We start from the raw sequence: 19,448 nt of genomic DNA on the forward strand, positions 1-19,448 counted from the left end.
TTTCAAAGCAGTTGCCATTACCTGGTCAAAGACTTATGTCCGCCACGATACAATATGCATAAAAGATTTTGTCAAAATGGTACTTTTTCAGTAATACACTTGTTTCGTTGCACATTTTAACTGAATGTTTTACATACCGGAATACGTTGATGAATTTGGCCCTTCCGTTTGTGTGAGGTACATCATATTACGAGAATTAAGCAACATGTTTCTTTACGTAACGTTTGACCTAAATGTGAGACAATGTGAGCTAAATGTGACCATTGTCAAACCATTTTCTCTTCAAGGGCTGTACGTAGCACCACTTCATGAATTGAGACTAATGATTTGACAATGGTCACATTTAGCTCAACATGAAAATAATCATTCATTTGGTCGATTCGTGCACATGATGTTTCCCATTCTTCAAAATTCAGTTGTACGCCAAATTGTTCTGCTTTGCCCAATCGAATAACAGGTTCAAACGTTGTAGCACTGATACCAATCATCACATGTTTTGTTTTAAATATATTTATTGGATAATAGCTTGCAAACAGAAATCCTTTATCGTTAAAAGTACACATCAATCCAACTAGAACACTCATGCACTACTGATTTCACAACAAATCTTAGAGTTATTTTTTACATGCTGACACGTCATTGGAATGAAATTACCCGACATTTGAATTGATGATCCCATCATAAGTCATAGAGCTATTGCTGACGTCATGCTGACACGAAATTTGCTGACCAAACCAATCTTTTAAACATGAGGGTCAGGCTGTGTACTAAATTCGAATTGTTAACTCCGACCCACGATTCCTTTGTAGGATAAAGTTACAGATCCGGTGTTTAAGAAACGTAGTAGTTCTTCTTGTTTCGATGCTTCCATGGTTGGATATCTTGGTGGTAAACTAATATTCTTACCATTTTCAAGCTTCATTATGATTCTTAATCCAAACTTTGCAACAATCATATGATTAGAAAAGGTTCTATAAGGTCTCTTGTAAATCGATAACCTAGGTAAATGATTTCATCACATCAAGTGTGTTTAGAAACTAGACAAGCAGCCATCATGACGTTATCACCAATACCATCTCGAACGATATTTATATATAAGCGGATGTGATGCAATTCTGATGACGTTGCATTACCATGGTCTGACATGTCTTGATAAAACAGTGTTGAAACATGTTTTTGTTCTAAACAGTTCCGGTTCTTTTCCAAACAGTTCTTTACCAATGAGTGCAAGAATTGACAACCTGAAAACTTTCAAACAAACTTTTCAAACTAAAAAAATTTTGAAACAAAATTTTCAAACTAAACATTTTCAAAACGAAATTTTGAAACGAAAAAGTTTCTATTTGAAAGAAAATTTTGAGACTAAAACAAAACAATTCAGTGGGGCTTTCAGATACTGATACGTTTGTTCTAATTTGGCCAACAATAGGGAAATTATAGAGGAAAAAGTGGATATTTTTGGAATTGTTCACCTAAAAATAAGAAATTAAAATTTTCTATGGTTGGAAACACTTACCAGACAAGCTCAAACTATCTTAAAATAAACCTTGAGACACCACTAATTTATCCTAGAAGTATCATGACTATATCTAATAAATTAAGCATTTCATAAAAATATCTCATTCTACCTTTAAAAAATCACAACTATTATCATTCCACTTAGAGAACAAAGATCTACTGTAAACCTCAACAGTACTGTAAACCTCAACAGTACTTCCCCTAACTATCCTATTTAAACTTTTTATAGTGAGTTGTGTAGGGCAAAGATGAGGCTTTCAGATACTCGTACATCACACCTGTACATGCCAGTTATCTTCTCCTTCACGAAGTGGATAATTTACAAGCAAGGTTTTCAAAGTGTGACCCTTCGATTTCCTAGAAACTTCTGGATTGAATGAACGAATCAAAAATAGGAGATACTTGCTTTTTTTATATCGGCAAACGTGGGGGATGAAGGGGGAAAACATCCCTCTGAAGTGCGAACATAGGGCAATATTAGTTATACTTTAAGGTATTTTATGAGTTGCGATTTAGAAAATGATACTTCAACATCTAGAAAAAGCATAAGTGAATGTACTTTTGACAATATAGATGATTATGTAAATAACCAGTTGAGCTTACATTCGAAAAGAAAGAATTTTTCTATATTGTATATCAATGCGAGAAGTATAAGGAACAAATGAGATGAAATTGAATTGTTGTTGTTAAGAATATCCAATATTGATGTTATCGTTATTGTCTAAACATTGCTATATTCTGGAGAAAATGATTACTATAATATTTAGAATTATACAGCCTTTCACGTTAATCGAAATTGTAAAAGAGACGGTGGAGTTGCTATTGATTTCCAGAACGATTGGAATGGTAGTATTGTGAAAAGAATTTATAACATTCATAATATTCTTGCTGTTTAATTTTGTATAGATTCTAAATTAATTACATTAGTAGACATTTATAATCCACACAGAAGTAATATTGAAAACCTTTTGGGAGACCTTGAAGAAATAACTCACTGCTTTAGTAACAGTACAAGGTACATATTGGGTGATTTCAATGTTAGTACATTAAAATCAAAAGAGAATGAAACTATATATTATAACCAGTTTGTTACTTCAAATGGTTTATGTCATACTAATGTAAAATACCCAACAAGGGTTCTAATATAAGTGAATCTTTACTTGACCATATCATTATTAACAAACTGGGACATGAAGTGCAAATTAAAAAAAAAATATAATATAGCAATAGATCTTAGCGATCATAATATCTTAATTATGAACACTAGCTTAACTCAGGTTCGGTCTTCAGCGACTAAGCTAAAGGTTCAAAACAGTTGTGCTAAAATAGAATATAAGAAAGGAAATTATTATTTTTTAAGAAGTGAGTTAACTTTTGATGGGAATAGCATCGACGAATGCTATAATCCATTGATTTCCTATATAAATGTTGGAATTCAAAATGCTAGAATTAATTACAAAAATATAGTTAAAACTCTAAATATTATAAACATAGTTGGATGACTGAACATTTATTATCAGTAATACGTAGAAGAGAGAAATATTTTGTTCTTACAAAAAATATCCTTGAAATAATTTTATACGTAAAGAGTTCAAGAACGTGAGAAAATTAGTTGCGGAAGAGAAACGAAACTTAAAAAATGTATTCTTCAGGAACAAATTATAAAGAATATAAATGACCCTAGAAAATTTTGGTTAGTAGTTAATGAAATTTTAACAAACACAACCCAGCATAAGAAATCAGAAGTTGCTAAATTACATGTTGGTGAAATAGAAATGGATGACCAATATGTACCAAACGTACTTAATAAATATTTTACGAATGTAAGACTAGACTTGGTATCTCAAATCTCTAAGGTATATGACCAAGAATATGGTCATCAAAGCAGAGTTAATTCGTTTTACTTCGAGCCTGTGACTGCTATTGAAGTTTTAACTGTTTTAACTCACTAAAGATGAGAAAGAATACAGTAAAAGACAATATTACCAACGATTTTTTTTAAAATATGTAAAATTACATTAAAGTATTGTTTAGCTGATTTCATTAATCTTTCATTATTGTTTAGCTGTTATTAACTCACTAAAAATGAGAAAGAATACAGTAAAAGACAATATTACCAACGATTTTTTAAAAATATGTAAAATTACATTAAATTATTGTTTTGCTGATTTCATTAATCTTTCTTTTGAGCTTCAAAAGAAGTGATAATTACAAGCAGGTAACTACAGGCCTATTTCTATTCTAAACTGAATGTCAAAAATAATAGAAAAGTATGTATGCAATAAGGTATTTAGGTACCTGGAATCATTTAACTTCTTTTACAAACACAAAAAGGATTCAAAAAGAGTGCAATACATTAAATGCAACTACTGCTTCTACTGCTAATTGAAGCAGAAGAGGCTTAGAGAACAATAAACTAGCAGCAGGGATATTTATTGAATTAGAAAAGGCCTTCGATATAGTTGATCATACAATTTTGCTTTAAAAATTGATATATTGCCATGTTTTATTCAGACCAGTATTTACACATTGTGTGCTCTAAATAATTTGCCACCCCCTTCCCGCACAAACTTATGTCCCAAACAAGGAAACAAGCCTTGATTTTGCTGTTGCTGAGCAGTGGTTTAGGTATTGCAAGTTACAAAATTTACAACGTAATTTTAAATGGCCTAATTCTCTCAATGAATGATTATGATATGGTGTTCCGCCCGAAGGTAGGTGCTTGGGCAGAACTTCCCTGGACAGGGTGAACCCATGGTAGTTTGCCATAGCCTTCCATGGGATGATGGTGACGTACTAAAGACAAGACTTACACTTTAACTTGGGATCCGAACCACTTGTGTCCCCACCGGTAATCGAATCCCGGACCCCTTGATTACAAGACAACGAGCTTAACTACTCATCCATTGGAGACACATTCTCTCAATACTTTCATGTAATTTATTCGTGTATGTTTTAATTTACTGTCCGTAGAAAATGTATTCTATTAATTCTGAATCAACCTTTATGTCATTTTCTATATTTCATAATTTATCTTGAATTATGATTGAATTTCTTAAATATTTACTTTGGTTATTGTAATAGTAAAATGTGGAATTAAAAAAAAAAACTAGGCAGTTTTAACACTGTTTATTTTGATCTTGTCACTAATGAGTGTGGATTATTTCATATGTTTTTAAGCTACTCTAGCGAATAAGAGAAACTCTTTCCAAAGTATTTGCAAATAAACTTTCTCTCCTGTATGTATATTCTTTTCTCATGTTTTAGGTTACTTAAACACTGTATGCGTTTTCTCATCTTGTTACATTACCCAAATAAAAAGAAAAAACTCTTCCCAAAATATTTGCAAAGAAACTGTTTTCTCCTGTGAAGCAGGGATTGGCATCACTGTGAGACACCAATAATTATTGGTGATAAACAAAATAATTGTTTACATTGTTCACGGTCAGCAATGGTTTAATAGAATCTATATTAATAACACAATAAGCTGTCTGTATGTAGTGCTTTTTAAATTGTAAACCATAATAGATGAAACATGAAATTTTAATATTTTTTAAAGTTCTCAGGGAAACTATCCAAATGATCTGTTCCAGGTCCCAAGGTCACGCGTGAGCTGAGATATGGGGAGCAAAATCCCGATATCAATAACATGGGGAATTTTAAAAATAATCGGAAACCATTAATCTTGGAGTTGAATTTATAGTTTTTGGTCGCTGAGATGAATAATGACAGTTTTAATCCAATTCAACTCCCCAAAGTGGAGGCGATATTTTAAAAGTAATCGAAAACGACAGATATTAGTGTTGAATTCATAGTTTCGAGGTCGCTGAATATAGGGATATCAGTTTTCATGACGTAAGTTCATCCTCACCCCTTGGAGTGGGGTGGGAGAAGATGAATTTTTCAAATAATCAGATAAGCTAGCTAATTAATAACAACTGTAATTAGGTCAAATTAAACACATTAACATATTTTTTCGCGCTTGCTCACAACTCTGTGCTTTGCTTGTTTTAAATTTTACTTTATTATGAATCTTAAGAAAAGAATTCCAAAATGTTGCCGCCCCCTAAATTCTGCCGCCCTGTGCTCGAGCACAGAATAGCACTTACCATAATACGGGCCTGGTTTTATTATAATTCAAATATGTACGTAGTGGATTGTACTGCCCCTTAATATGAGCATTAGCTCGTTGGGATCAATGGAAGTGAATAAATAAATAAATAAATAAATAAGATACCAATTAGCAAGGCCATAATAGCAACGCACAATGCGGATTTGTTTCAAACTCAAGAAGTGAATAAAGGAATCAAAAATAGGACAATTGTGTTCTTTTCGTATCGACCATCGTGGGAGATGAAAGGGGTAAATACCGTCTAAAGTGCGAATATAGTGCAACATGGCCCCTTTTAGCAAGGCCATCAGTAGCAACGCACAAAGGGGATTTGCTTGAAACTTCTGCAGTGAATAAAAGAATCAAAAGTACGACAAATATATATTTTTTTATATCGGCCAACGTGGGGGATGAAGGTGATAGACACCGCCCCAAAGTGCGAACATAGGGCAATATGACACCTTTTATCAAGGCCATAACTACCAACGTACAGTGCGAATTTGGTTGAAACTCCTGCAGTGAATAAAGGAATCGAAACTGTTACATATAATTATGTTTCTTTATATCGCATACGTGGGGGATGAAGGGGCAAACACCCCCTAAAAGTGCGAATATAGGGCAATATGACACATTGTAGAAAGGCTATTACTAGAAACGCCATTACTAGCGATTAGGCCATTAGTAGCCATTGCTACTAACAACTAGACTACGTTCGCACTTTAGGAGGTGTTTAGCCCCTTCATTCCCCACGTTGGCCGATATTAAAAACACGCAGTATGTCCTACTTTTGATGCCTTCATTCACTGCAACAGTTTCAACCGAATTCCCATTGTGTGTTGCTAGTTATGGCCTTCCTGAAAGGTATCCTATTGTCCCATGTCCGCATTTTATGGGGTGTTTACTTCTTCATCCCCACGTTGGCCGATATAAAAAAAAAGCATTTTTCCTACTTTTGATTCCTTTATTCACTGTAGGGGTTTCAAGCAAATTCCGCAAATTCACATTATGTGTTGCTAGTAATGGTATTGCTAAAATGTGTCATATTGTCCTATGTTCGCACTTTACAGGGGTGTTTAACCCTTTCAATTCTTACGATGGGCGGTATAAAAGACACGTATGTCCTACTTTCGATTCCTGTACTCACTGCAAAAGTTTTAAGCAAATCCGCATAGTGCGTTACTAGTTATGGTCTTCCTAAAGTGTGTCATATTGCCCTGTGTTCGCAATTTAGGCTGATGTTTACCCCCTTCATCCCCAACGTTGGCCGATATAAAAAAAATACGCATTTCCTGCTTTTGATTTCTTTATTCACTGCAGGAGTTTCAAGCAAATCGGAGTGTGATACTTCGAAAACCTTGCTTGTTAGTATGAAAAATTTTGTGCTTTCAAATGGATAGGGTCGGAAATTGTTCTTAATTGGAAAGATGTTGAACAAACTATTGTTTATATAAATGAGAGGTTAGAAGGAGAAATAATCAATGACGTTAAAGCTTGCGATCAATTTTGTAAGTTTAGGGTATTTTTGAGAGCAAGCAATTTAGTAGATGATGAACAACTGTTATATAATGATGTTTGATTTAAGCATTTTTGAGAATCAAAATTTTCAGAAATATTGAGAATGGCATAATTTTTCTCCTCTTTGATAAGTCCGAATGCCATTACAGAAAGATTATTTTCTATTATTAATACCGAGTTGCCGAAGGAGAGAAATAGACTATTCTGTAGAATCAGACAAAAGCATTCCGTGCTTGTAGTATTCGTGTTCTCAATTTTACGATTTTCTCTGGAGAGACAATAAGATGTTGGTCAAAATTGGAGCATGTAGGAAATACGACAAATATATTGAAATTGATTGTGATAGTAGTTAACCTGTGCAGGTAGTAAAGAATTGTATTCTTGTTTTTCCATGAATTAATAACTCAAGTATAGATATCTTCAACTTCTAATTTTGTATTTTAGTTTCACATAGAGAGGAATACCAGATTGAAGTTTAAACAGATTCTCGGCTTTAGAAGATTCGGAGCGCACTAGTCTTGAGGATACTTGGATTGAAATCAATTATAGCATTAAAATTTCAGCGAAAGAAAAGTTGGAACTCGAGAAAATATGTAGGAACAAACCATGGTTCGTTGCTAAAATTAAGGATTGAAAGCTAAAATTAAGGAACTTGAAGATAATAGTAAAAGCAAAAACATTAGTGACATATATAAGATCAAAGAATTTAACAAAGGCTATCAACCGCGTGCTTATACATTAAAGGAAGCCGGCGGAACTGTTCTCACTGATACAGATACCATCTTAAATAGATGGAAAGATTTCTTTCACGATTTGGTTAACACGCAGTAGAAAACTAATGTGCGTGGAGAAAGGGAAATTCACACCGCAGAACTGTATACTACAGAACGTAACCGAATAGATGTAGAAATAGCTATAAAGAAATTAAACACAAATATTCGGGGGTAGAAAAAATTTCGGCTGAGTTAATTTTAGCTGTAGGCGAAATATTGTGGAACAAGATACACAAACTTATTCTCCTTATCTGGAACAAGGCAGAATTCCCAGAAGAGTGGAAAGAATCAATCAATGTTCCAATTCACAAGAAAGGCGTCAAAATTGGTTGTAATAATTATCGAGGCACTTCTGTTCTGTCAACATCGTATAAAATCCTTTCAAGCATTCTATTATCAAGATTGACCCATACGGAGATGACATTATTGCAGATTATCAGTGCTGGTTTAGATGAAATCCATCAACTATCGACTAAATGTTTACCATTCGAAAAAAGTGGGAATACAATACCTCGGTACATAATTTTATTGATTTTAGAAAGGCTTACAACTCGGTTAGGACAGAAACATTGTACATTCTTACAAAATTTGAAATACCAGAAAAGCTAATTATATTAATTAAGATATATATAAATGAATCCCAAACTAAAGTGCAGATAGGAAAATATTTGTCCACGAGCTTTCAGCTCGTGAATGGACTGAAACAAGGAGGTGCGTTGTCGCCATTATAAATCAACTTCGTTCTGGAGTACGCTATAAGGAAAATCAAAGACAGCAATAAAGGCCTAGAATTGAACGGTATTCACTAGGTTATAGCGTATGCTGGTGATATAAATTCAATACGGGATGATAGGAGAACAACAAAAAGAAATGCAAATTTTTTAAAACGTTTTCAGGGACATGGGTTTGGAAGGAAATGCAGATAAATCTAAATACATGGAAGTTTGTTGGCATTGTAACAGTGCAAATTATGTACGCGTTAAAATATCAAATAATACTTTTGATATAGTGGATACTTTTAAATATCTAGTACCAATATTAAGACACCAAAACCATATCCACGAAGAAATTTAAAAACGACTAAAAGAGGGAATTCATGTTATTATTCACTTCAAAATCTGTTGCCGTTGAGAATTCTGTCGAGGAATTTGAAGTTTAAAATATATAAAAGGATAATGAAGCCTGTTGTTCTGTATGGTTGGGAAACATGGCCGCTTACTCTGAAAGAAGAACGTAGACTGAAAGTATTTGTGAATAAAATACTAAGACGAATATTGGGATCCAAGAGAACGGGAATGGGGAATGGCAGAATGGCATAATTTATACGGTTTACGAAACAATGTTAGGGTCATCAAATCTAGGATGCTTAGGTGGGCAGGTCATGTAGCCAGGATGGAAGAAAGTAGGAACGCTTTCAAAGTCTTCACTGGAAGACCAATTGGAAAACGACCATTAGGAAGACCGAGGCACAGATGGGAGGACAATATTAACATGGATCTCGCAGAAATAGGAATACGAAGTAGAAACTGGATCCAGTTAGCTAAAGTTGGAAGTGAGTGGAGAGCTTTTGTGAACGCGGCATTGAACCTTAAGGTTCCATAGACCATAGAGTTAGTTAGTTTCATATGGCCTCATCAGTTCTAAAAGAAGAATTTGTCTTTAAAGCCAAGCGAGTATAATAAAAAAAAATATAATGTAATCACTAATCCCACTTCATATAAAATATATGTTTCAAACATTACTATGTTTTATATCTATTATTCCATTAGTTTAATACGCAACTGCATTGCGAAAGATAACAAACAACAACATGAATGTCTCTAGCTCGTATTCTCCAACGCATCCTCTTTTTTCATATTCCCATCTGGTCACCCTATATTCGGAGCCGATTTCTTCGTGATCCGAGGTATAACTGTTACTGCCTGATAGATCCACAAGAAACGTCACTTCAGTTTCAGAGTTCTCATCTTGCTATAGGTTCAGTTTTTTTCATTGTTCATTATATTACGAGCACCTGAAAATTCGAATCAAAATACCAAGGTCTCAGTTGAATCATTTCCTGTTTTGCCAGGAGGGGGACTGGGATACCCACAGGCATAAGAAACATTTTTATTAGTATATACATTCGTATAAGAATTATTAAAAATTATGTACAAATTTCCCCCTGCCCTCCCCAAACAACAAACCTACAAGATCAACGTAAAAACTACACGAACTCATGAATTCTGTATAGACTTACACGTGCAGAAAATTTCATCTCAAAACGAATGATTGCTGGCCCAAATTCCTAAAGTAATGAAATTCGATGTAGAGTAGTATGCTTCTTCATATCCCCATAAAAAAACTTTTCTGTTTATATTACTATTCCTTACCCGTGCAGAAAAGGGACATTAACCGTCTATTTACTCATTAGTTTGTGATAACTCTGATATTAGGCCTTTAATATTGAAACTTATAAAGGCAAGTGATAGTAAATTACATATTGTTTCCTCTCATATAGCAAATAATTCACTTGACTTAACAACAACGTCTTAATCATGATCGAGCTCCAGAGCCTAAAGATAACTCATACATCTTTCAACATCTCCATCATATAATATACCCTATTTTCGCTTATTACTGTTACTGTTATTAGTGTTGTTAATTACAACAATTACTCTATAAAATTCTTATATATATTAAATAATAATATGTTCGCACATAATAAGGTTCTAATAATAAGGTCACAAAAATTTGTTGTCTGTTTGTGTATTCTACGCTAGTTACAGGCACAAGAGCAGGATGGGAAATCGTAATAGTCGAAGTAGAAGGACGGGGCAGAAGCATAAGAAAAATAATCAAAAAAGGAGATAAATTCCGTGTACTGGTTTTGACATGAAGAATTCAGATATTTAAACATCCATATATTAGATTTAAACGATTTAAGATTAAGATTATCGTTAACTATTAGTTCGCCGACTAATTAGGACTAAATGTGAAATATATGTTAACTAGTCCTATATATGAATTATTGTAATTAATTTGCAAACTTCTGACAAGAGTATAATTTTGTTCAGCCCCCCCCCCCCCTATAAGTTTTAGTGAGGCGGAATTTTCTTCCAAAAATATTCCAAAGTATTTTCCCTCATTTCCTAGAAATTAGCAGCCTGTACAAGAGTACTTGTGTAAAGCATCTCATTATAGTATTAAAAAAAAAAATAAATAAATTTCTAAACATTGCCTTAAACGATTTTCCTTGTTTTCTTTGATAATTTAAATTTACACGAATGTGTAAATATTCTAGAGGATGATTTTGTGAATATTTACTATGCTTTATTAGAATCATGGACGTACGCAGGGCGTGGATCTTGAGGTCCTAGCCGGCCCCCGAAATTCCAACTTTTCTGTAAGTGTATTAGTTTAAAGGTGATTTATCAAATTTTACTATAATTTATCATCATGTTGAATTTATACGTTCCCTGAATTAGATTCCTGCGTATGTGCCTGAGGAAAAGCGTTATGATACGTTGCTTATCATGTGTCATTATTTCATTAATGTAACGAATTATCCCTTTCATGGATTTTTTCCCAACTCTCAACATTGCTCTCTCCCGTCTCACCTAAAAACAATTATTCTTCTTAATGTCTGTTATTCAGATTAAAAGTGCGAAGACGCAATGGACCTATATTAAATCTAGCTACCTGTGGTAACTATTGACAGAAAATACTAACTGAAGATTTAACGCACAAAACCTAAGTGGGAGTTAAGAAATATTACTATTGCTTAAGATTTTAACGATATTTCAAATTAAGGTTAGAGAAAATATTTTACCATATTGAAGAGACAGAGATGGAACTTGGAGCAAGGAAACAACAATTCTATAACGGAAAATTTTCTAGTTCTTCCTACAAATAAATTCTTGCATTTGTCAAACCAAAATACAGAATTATCTTATCTGCATTATCGACATTTAGCTCCTCCAAAATGGATTTGTGATCGACCCGAACATTTATGTGCTGCTGAAGAAACTTTGTTTCTACCTGTAAATAAACAGAATAATTAATACAAAATGAAATATATTCAAGGAAGCCAAACAGGTAGGCCCAACCATATTCTGAAACAAAGAAGTAATATAATTCATGTAACTTGTGCTTTAATAGAAAATTAATGATACCAGTTGTTTTTGAAGAATAAATCAATCACATAATGCTTGGTTAAATGTGTGTACTTTACTGTTCATATATATAAATAAACAATGTTAAACTTAAAACACGTTCTTTACTATTATCTAGCTTAAAAACACAGACAGTATGATACTCATAAAACACAGAGTGTAATAGACGAATTTATTTGAAAACTCAGTTCATCATTGATAAATGTTTTTTCCTATTCGTTTGTTTTTAGTGTGCATAAACGGCTTTCATTATCTAAATATCGTACGTACTTTCGTTATGGCTAGATAAGCCATGAAATTAAAATTTTACAATATTATGGTACAATGGAAAAAAGTCGAAAGGTGAAACGTGTATCAATCGATAAATTTAATCGAACTGAACAAAATTACATGCTTGAAGGTAAATCATTGCAGGCTACGCACTTTTCGAGAAAATCTTCAAAAACGAATTTATTTGGCACCGAAATGTTATTCGTGGCAGCAGCATTTGCGACACGCCAATTATTAACATTAAACTGATAGTAATAAGCTACATACTTCCATCAAGAGAATACACGCTATAGTTTATGAAATATAATAACCTAAATTAGCAGTAATTATTTAATTGTAAATATCTTACAATTAATGTTTTTAGACCTATAAGTTTTTCTTGTAAAGTAATGGTGTTCTAGAAACGGTTTCAAATTATACCTGCATTACCTCTTTCTGACAATATAAAATTAAGTTTCCAATTTTAAAAAAATAATTTTATGTTTGTTTTTGTTACATAAAATATTTCTCCGTGTTTTATTTCAACATTTAGGTGTTGGCTTATGATGAACACTAATCTTGTATATGCCCAGTTTATTCCTGTGATGGTTCTGGTTATCCTTACCTTCACATTAATAGAGGCAGCAGGAGCAGCAGATTATAAACCGTTGCCAGGTATGTGAACAACATAATTTTCATTGTTGTGCACTTTAATTAAAGAGTATCAAACTTATTTAGTTACAAATAATGAGTGATGCAATGAGATTTTGAACGTTCTGAAGCAGTTTTGATGTCGGCGTTTCTTTTATCCACCTTCCACATGAAAGGCTGGCTGAACTTGACTTTGATAAGCAATCACCCTCCATACACGGTTGAGTTTCGTTCTCTGTTCCTTACTAATTCCTAAGTGCACATTGCTCTTGTCGTGGTTACTAAAAGGATTCTTATTTCTCTCTAAATTAAATGCAAATAATTATCATTGTTTAATAAAAACTTCTTATTGTGTTTTTATTGTTCCCAATAAGTTAAGAAAATTTTTGATAAAACTCAAAATATTTTAACTTATTATAACCGGGGTTGAAACTTTTAGGTTCACACCTTTTCCTTTTAGACTAAAAAAAATGTTCTCATCTAGTATAAATTGTACTAAGAGTTGCTCCCGAATGTGAATAGAGATAATTTTCTAGCACCTTTCCCACTTTTGAATGGATCCATTATATCTTTTTCCCCTTTTTGGACTCTTTTTCGCTTAATCTGGCCCTAACAGTATTTTCGTCTCCTTTTCACAGCAATATTCTAATATCTTGAAGGAAAGAAATCCGACATCATTTATTATGTTTTTTAGAAGACGAAACTTACAAGAATGTAATAGTGACCACTCAAGAAGGAAAACCACCCAGCCTTCAAGTATTTTCTCGAAAAATTCACACAAACGCTAGTACTAATGAAATTACTTTAATAATGCACTGTATTGTATTGAACCACAAAAGCGTATAAAGAATTATGCGGAAAGTGTCGGACTCCATGTAAGAATTACACTAGATGAAACCAAAGATACAATTGGCCAGATATGTTTTGACCATGATAATATTCCCCCTCACAGGTGAGGAAATGAAGCCCATGTTTTACAGAATGAATTAATTGGTGACTAATGTCAGTATAATGCAAATTTAAGTTAATGCAAATGTCTATTTGATGGACCACGCACTCTGTATATGGTTTCTGTACTTGAGCGACTGAAGCCTGTGTTCCTAGAGGATTTACCATGTTTGACATATTCGTCATTGGATTTGAGAGTCCGTTTGTAACGAATACGATATTGCGAATCAGTTAATCTCTACCCCTAAAAGATTCTTTTGTAGGCCACGAATCATATTGTTCCCCATAAAGAAACTACAGCCCTAACTAATTCTTCCAACTTTCCAGTTAAGTATTCGCTGAAGATCATGGATTGAAGATGTCTTTTTGCTGAGAAAATTAACCATATCAACCAGTTTATGCTTTCTCTCATAGTTTTGTGAAGAAAACAAAAACTTGTCGAGGTAATTCTTAAAAAATTCAAAGATTGTCGAATTTGCCAGATATATAGAGTTGAGACTCAAAGTTAAAATAAAATCTCCCGTACTGTTCTTTGTGATTATGCTATATGAGGAAGTTCTAGGACCTACAGAGATTTTATCTAAGTGGTGACTGGTAATATAGGTGTATAACCTACTGAGCTATATACAGCTGTAGAAATATACGTAGAGTCTATTAACTTATTTTTGATTAGAAAAAGAGTAGTCAAGGTAGCTGAGGGACATAGCACCTTTTGTGTGTTCTTTTCTATCTTATTTTTAGCACCTTTTTCCGTTTTTTACTGAGAGAACAGCCCCTAAAAATCCTAACTTTGATTATATTTTGTAAAACGAAAATAAAAATGCTGCGGTGAAAGAAAGATCTATATAAGGAAGTCAGAGCTGGACCTAACCCGATTGCTTGCAATCGCACTCCACATGTAATAAAACCCTGCACTCGGAGTGTAATCTACACACAGGAACACATAACAACACACGATTTTCTTTACAATCCCAGTGACTGTTGCATGTAAAAAAAAAAAAAAAAAAAAGGCGTTTCCCTTAGTTGGAACTTACCAAAACTTACTTCAGATCACCAATTCAGCAAGAACGCTTTGAACAATTTGGTTTGAATTGTTCGTTTGATCATCAGTTGTACGTTTTGAGACACTTTGTTCATTAAATCAGAGATTAGCAGAAAAATTAAACTTTAAGCAAGGTTTTCCAAGTGTCACACTCCGATTTGCTTGAAACTCCTGGAGTGAATAATTGAATCAAAAGGAGGACATACGTGACTTTTACATATCGGCCGACATGGGGATGAAGGGACTAAACACAATCCTAAAGTGTGAACATAGGACAATATGACATTTTAACAATGCCATAACTAGTAATACACAATGCGGATTTGTTTGAGATTCCTGGAGTGAATAAAGGAATCAAAATCACGAGATACGTGTTTTATATTGGCCAACGTAGGGAATGAATGGTGGTAAACATCCCCTAAAGTGCGAACATAGTGCAATATGACACCTTTCTGCAAGACCATAACTAGTAACGCACGATTGCAACTCCTGGAGTAAATGAAGGAATCAATAGTACACTGTAAATCATATGGTGTAATGAAACACCCCAATGTACCCTTTTCAGGTGTGATGTAGCACCTATGAGGTGTTTTTGTGTATAAAACACCCTTAGGTGTCACATATACACCCTTTCAGTGTTAAAGTTCCACATACAGGTGTAAGGCAAGCATAAGGTGTTACTTTACACCCTTTTCAAAGGGTGTAAAGTTAGTAGGCTAGGGAGTGAACGATTACGCAGAGGTGTAAACTGCTCAATCAGGAAGTTCACATTAGTCGTTTTATTACTCTGGTAAGTATATATTATTGTCAGGTATGCAAATATAGTATTCTTTTCAAATATAAATATTTTTAACGTTGGTCTTCAAACGAAATATACGGCAAGTGTAAATAATAGAGAGCGGTGTAAGAAATGAGTATGACTAGTTGATTCATGTAGTGCCGGAAACTGACCTAATAACTTGAATTACATAATTTTTTTTTTGCGTGTATCATACCCGCTTTTGGAAATTAACACAAGGTAAAGTATAGTATTTCATAATGTTAGTATCATTTAAGAAATGTTTAAGAACGTTATATTGAAGCAACTCTTGCATGCTGCATTCAAAGCTCGAATAGACGTTGTTAATTTTTATATTTAATTCGCAAAGCTTGGAACACGAGATGCATTTTTCTCTGCTACAGCTTTGAACCTTGAGCACAACGACTACAATGGGATGGTTCTAGATTGCTGTTAAACCAACATCTTTGATACATGACTTCGCTTGGCATTACTGCGAAATAACATTTCCGTAACACTGGGTAGAACATTGCCACAGGTAGGCTTACTGATTCCAGGAAGCAAGTTTAGTAGGCAGGGTTCTAGAACACAGGTCCCCTTTCCCACTGAGTTGTAATAAAGACAGAAAACAACGTATCCTGCAGGGCTCTAACCGCCCTTCACTCGTTGACGCTCGCTCGGCACCTACTTGTATGTTAGTTAATAGCCAGAAATGCGTATTTTTTCTATCATTTTCTGTGATTTTCTGCGTCGATAAAAACAGTGGTGACGAAACTAAATACCGGGAGGGAAGAGTTTCACTCTGTAGTGTATCCAACTATTCTTAAAGGTTGCCGTTTAGGCCTACATGTTATAAGTAGCCTAATTTGTTTGCGCTTAATAAAGAACGTCATAAATTATATAGTTGTTATTGAATGGATGAATGGTTCACCATTTCTGTAATAATGCAGAACTATTGTGTATAATCAGGGGTGCCCACAAGGGGGGGCTATGACGCAAACTGCGTCATTGAAATATTTGGGGGGGTTAAAATCTATATAAATATGTTTGATGAGGGGGGGTAAAATTAATCGAAAAGAAGATTTTTTCATGGAAGAACACCTACGGATAGACAATTGGGGGGGGGGTGCGTCATAGACATAAGGGGGGGTGAGCACCACTGTAGTATAATGACATATGCATGGAAATTACCAGTTTAAGAACAACGTAAAATTTACGTAAGTGAGATTCTACCATGTATTAAGCAGCGTTTGACGCACCAATCGAAATAATTGTTGAAAAATTATAATTCTTTCACCAATTTCCTTCCTATTGTCTCCTCAAAGATTTGTGCTGGGCGACATGAAAATATCTCAATTTGCGTAGATAAAATTCAAGGGGGCCGCCAGAGATAATTATTGAAAGATTACAATTCTTTTTCGGTTTGCTTATAAATACAGTTTCCGGATGTATGGCATAAGAAGTACAGTGCAAAAGCATAAAACAACCTGTGATAGGTGGTCACTAAAAAGCACGAATGCTAACTGAGTCAGGGTAGGGCGAAGCAAGCGTGCCCGCGCGGATGTGTACGAAGGAAGCAGGCGCGTCAGTGCTGGTGTGTATACGCGTAGCGAAGATAGTGAAAAAGAAATTGATTTTGGCAAATATATGAATTTCAATAGCGATTATTATGGTTTCATACTAGTAACGTTCCAGCTGCAAACATAAAACACTGCTTCTGTACATTGTGCAGAATATACCGCCAGTGGAAAATAACATTTAATAGAGTCATCTCTTATTTGCACTCACTTATTTTATCCACCGTAAGGCTCTTGAAAAGATTGTACACTAGTAACCCTACATTTGTAAACCTAAAATACAGCTGTATTACTTTGCATAAAATTTTGTCGCCTGCAGAAATATGTTTTTTATAAATATATCTTTTCATGCAAAGTATTAAATTTTACCTGTAAACCTTACAAAATGTGGTGCGCCAAAACTACACCACTATCTTAAGCAGATTGGGTAAAAAAAATACGTTTTATTCGAGTTCATTATATAACAGGAGCAACCCGTAAAGCACAGCACTGACGACGTCAATGACTAAAATATTGCTTTAGTGTTGATAACTTAGAGATTTACACAATATCTTGTAACTGTAAGTTTAAATCAATTTAAGGCTCACTATGCTTGAGTTTGTTTTATGTATACGTTTATGAGTTGACAAATTATTTTCTCTTGTTTTAGCCAGAAAAGAATACGGATACGTTTTCATTCGAGAACTGTGGAAGTCCTCGCCGTTGGTCTATCGGCTAGCTCATGTGCCTTTGCTGTACGCGGTTCTGGGTTGAATTCCAAGTGAGAACCAAAATTAATTTTAGAATCCTTTACTTGCTAAACAAAGTCTGTCTTCTCTAGCATAAAGAGCGTATGCATGGGACGTTAAACTAATGAATTTTCATTTCATCTTTTTCTCGATAAATGTGAATCCTTTGGGGAAAAGGAGGTGAAGAAGATCTTTCTTTTAGGATTATTGTTGAAATCCAGCATTTTGGTAAATATGGAATAAAAGTATTGATAAAACATCAGCGTGTGGATAGTGTAAGGGTAATTGTAATTGCTTCAGCACATAATAAATTTACAATTTCTTTCAGATTCTAGGTCTGAAATGGAAAGAATTAATTTTATTCTTTTAACATAGAGTATAATTTCGAAACTTGGGAACCAAGTGTTATCTTTGTGTCTGTAATACGTATTTATTTGTCGATTGACTTCACAGGACTGAGTTTAACCCATAAGCACAATTGCCTATAGTTCAAACATATCAGATGTACGATCGTCTTTAATAAAATCTGACCCTCTCCCTCCTCTACCTGAAAAGCCCTGTATTGTTATCCACATATGAAATTCAAAGACAAAGGCAATCGTCATCAACCAGTTGTATTTTTATTTCAAGTCTAAGTATTAAACAGTGCTTCGTATGGTTGTAAAAGGTTGGGTGGCTTTTTTTTGTTAATCTTGAATTTAGGTACCTAATATTGGCACTCATCTTCTTCATGAATTGATGTAAGAAGAGTCCGAGTGATTTTTGGTCAATTGTTTCATCACCGGTATCTTTGAGCACTGAGGTAACAGTGGAAGACATACTTCGTTCTTCTCATGCTTGATACTTTGAAAAACTTATGTAAGTGGTTTTGTTACTGAAATACTCTAATAGAATGAAGAAATAAGAATCGGGTCTCAACGTTATCCTCTATGCAAAAAAGATGAAGACGCGGTGGCTCAGTGGTAGAGCGTTCACCTCCGGTGCTTGGGGTTCCCGGTTCGATCTCAGCTCGCGCCGTGTGGGCTTTGTGGTGGACAAACACCGTGCTCGTGGGTTTTATCGGAGTTGTCCTCCCACTTCCTTCATTCCACCATTTCATTCATTTCTCATAATCACCGTCTCCTTTAGCCTAACCGGCAAAAACGTGGGACGTGAAACTGAAAGATTTAATTTCTATGCAAAATGGAGTTAGGTAAAACTACCACCACATTTTTAATTCAAAAAATATATGGCTAATCCAAGAAATCTGGAATGGTTTGGAAACCTACGGGGGACGCTGGAGCAAAACTTCTTACCTCGATATGTTGTATTTTCCTTTTTAATGATGATACACTTTGTTTCTGTTTTTCTACCTGTGTCACTGTTTCACATTTAGAGGAGTGGCCACAGACTGTAACGAAAACA

The 19,448-nt window shown here is 34.3% G+C and overlaps 1 protein-coding gene across 1 annotated transcript in view; it reads left to right on the top strand.

The window, feature by feature from the left end:
* The window catches only part of LOC145660613 (adhesion G protein-coupled receptor L3-like), an 880,165-nt gene that overhangs the window by 561,033 nt on the left and 299,684 nt on the right, over positions 1-19,448 (top strand). Inside the window, exon 9 of the mRNA XM_081725881.1 lies at positions 12,874-12,995. Within this exon, the coding sequence (XP_081582007.1) occupies positions 12,874-12,995 (122 nt within the window). The remainder of the gene's footprint in view (positions 1-12,873; positions 12,996-19,448) is intronic.

This window comes from Thermobia domestica, chromosome 9 (assembly GCF_964235325.1).
Source record: "Thermobia domestica chromosome 9, izTheDome1.hap1.1, whole genome shotgun sequence".
NCBI classification, from domain to species: domain Eukaryota; kingdom Metazoa; phylum Arthropoda; class Insecta; order Zygentoma; family Lepismatidae; genus Thermobia; species Thermobia domestica.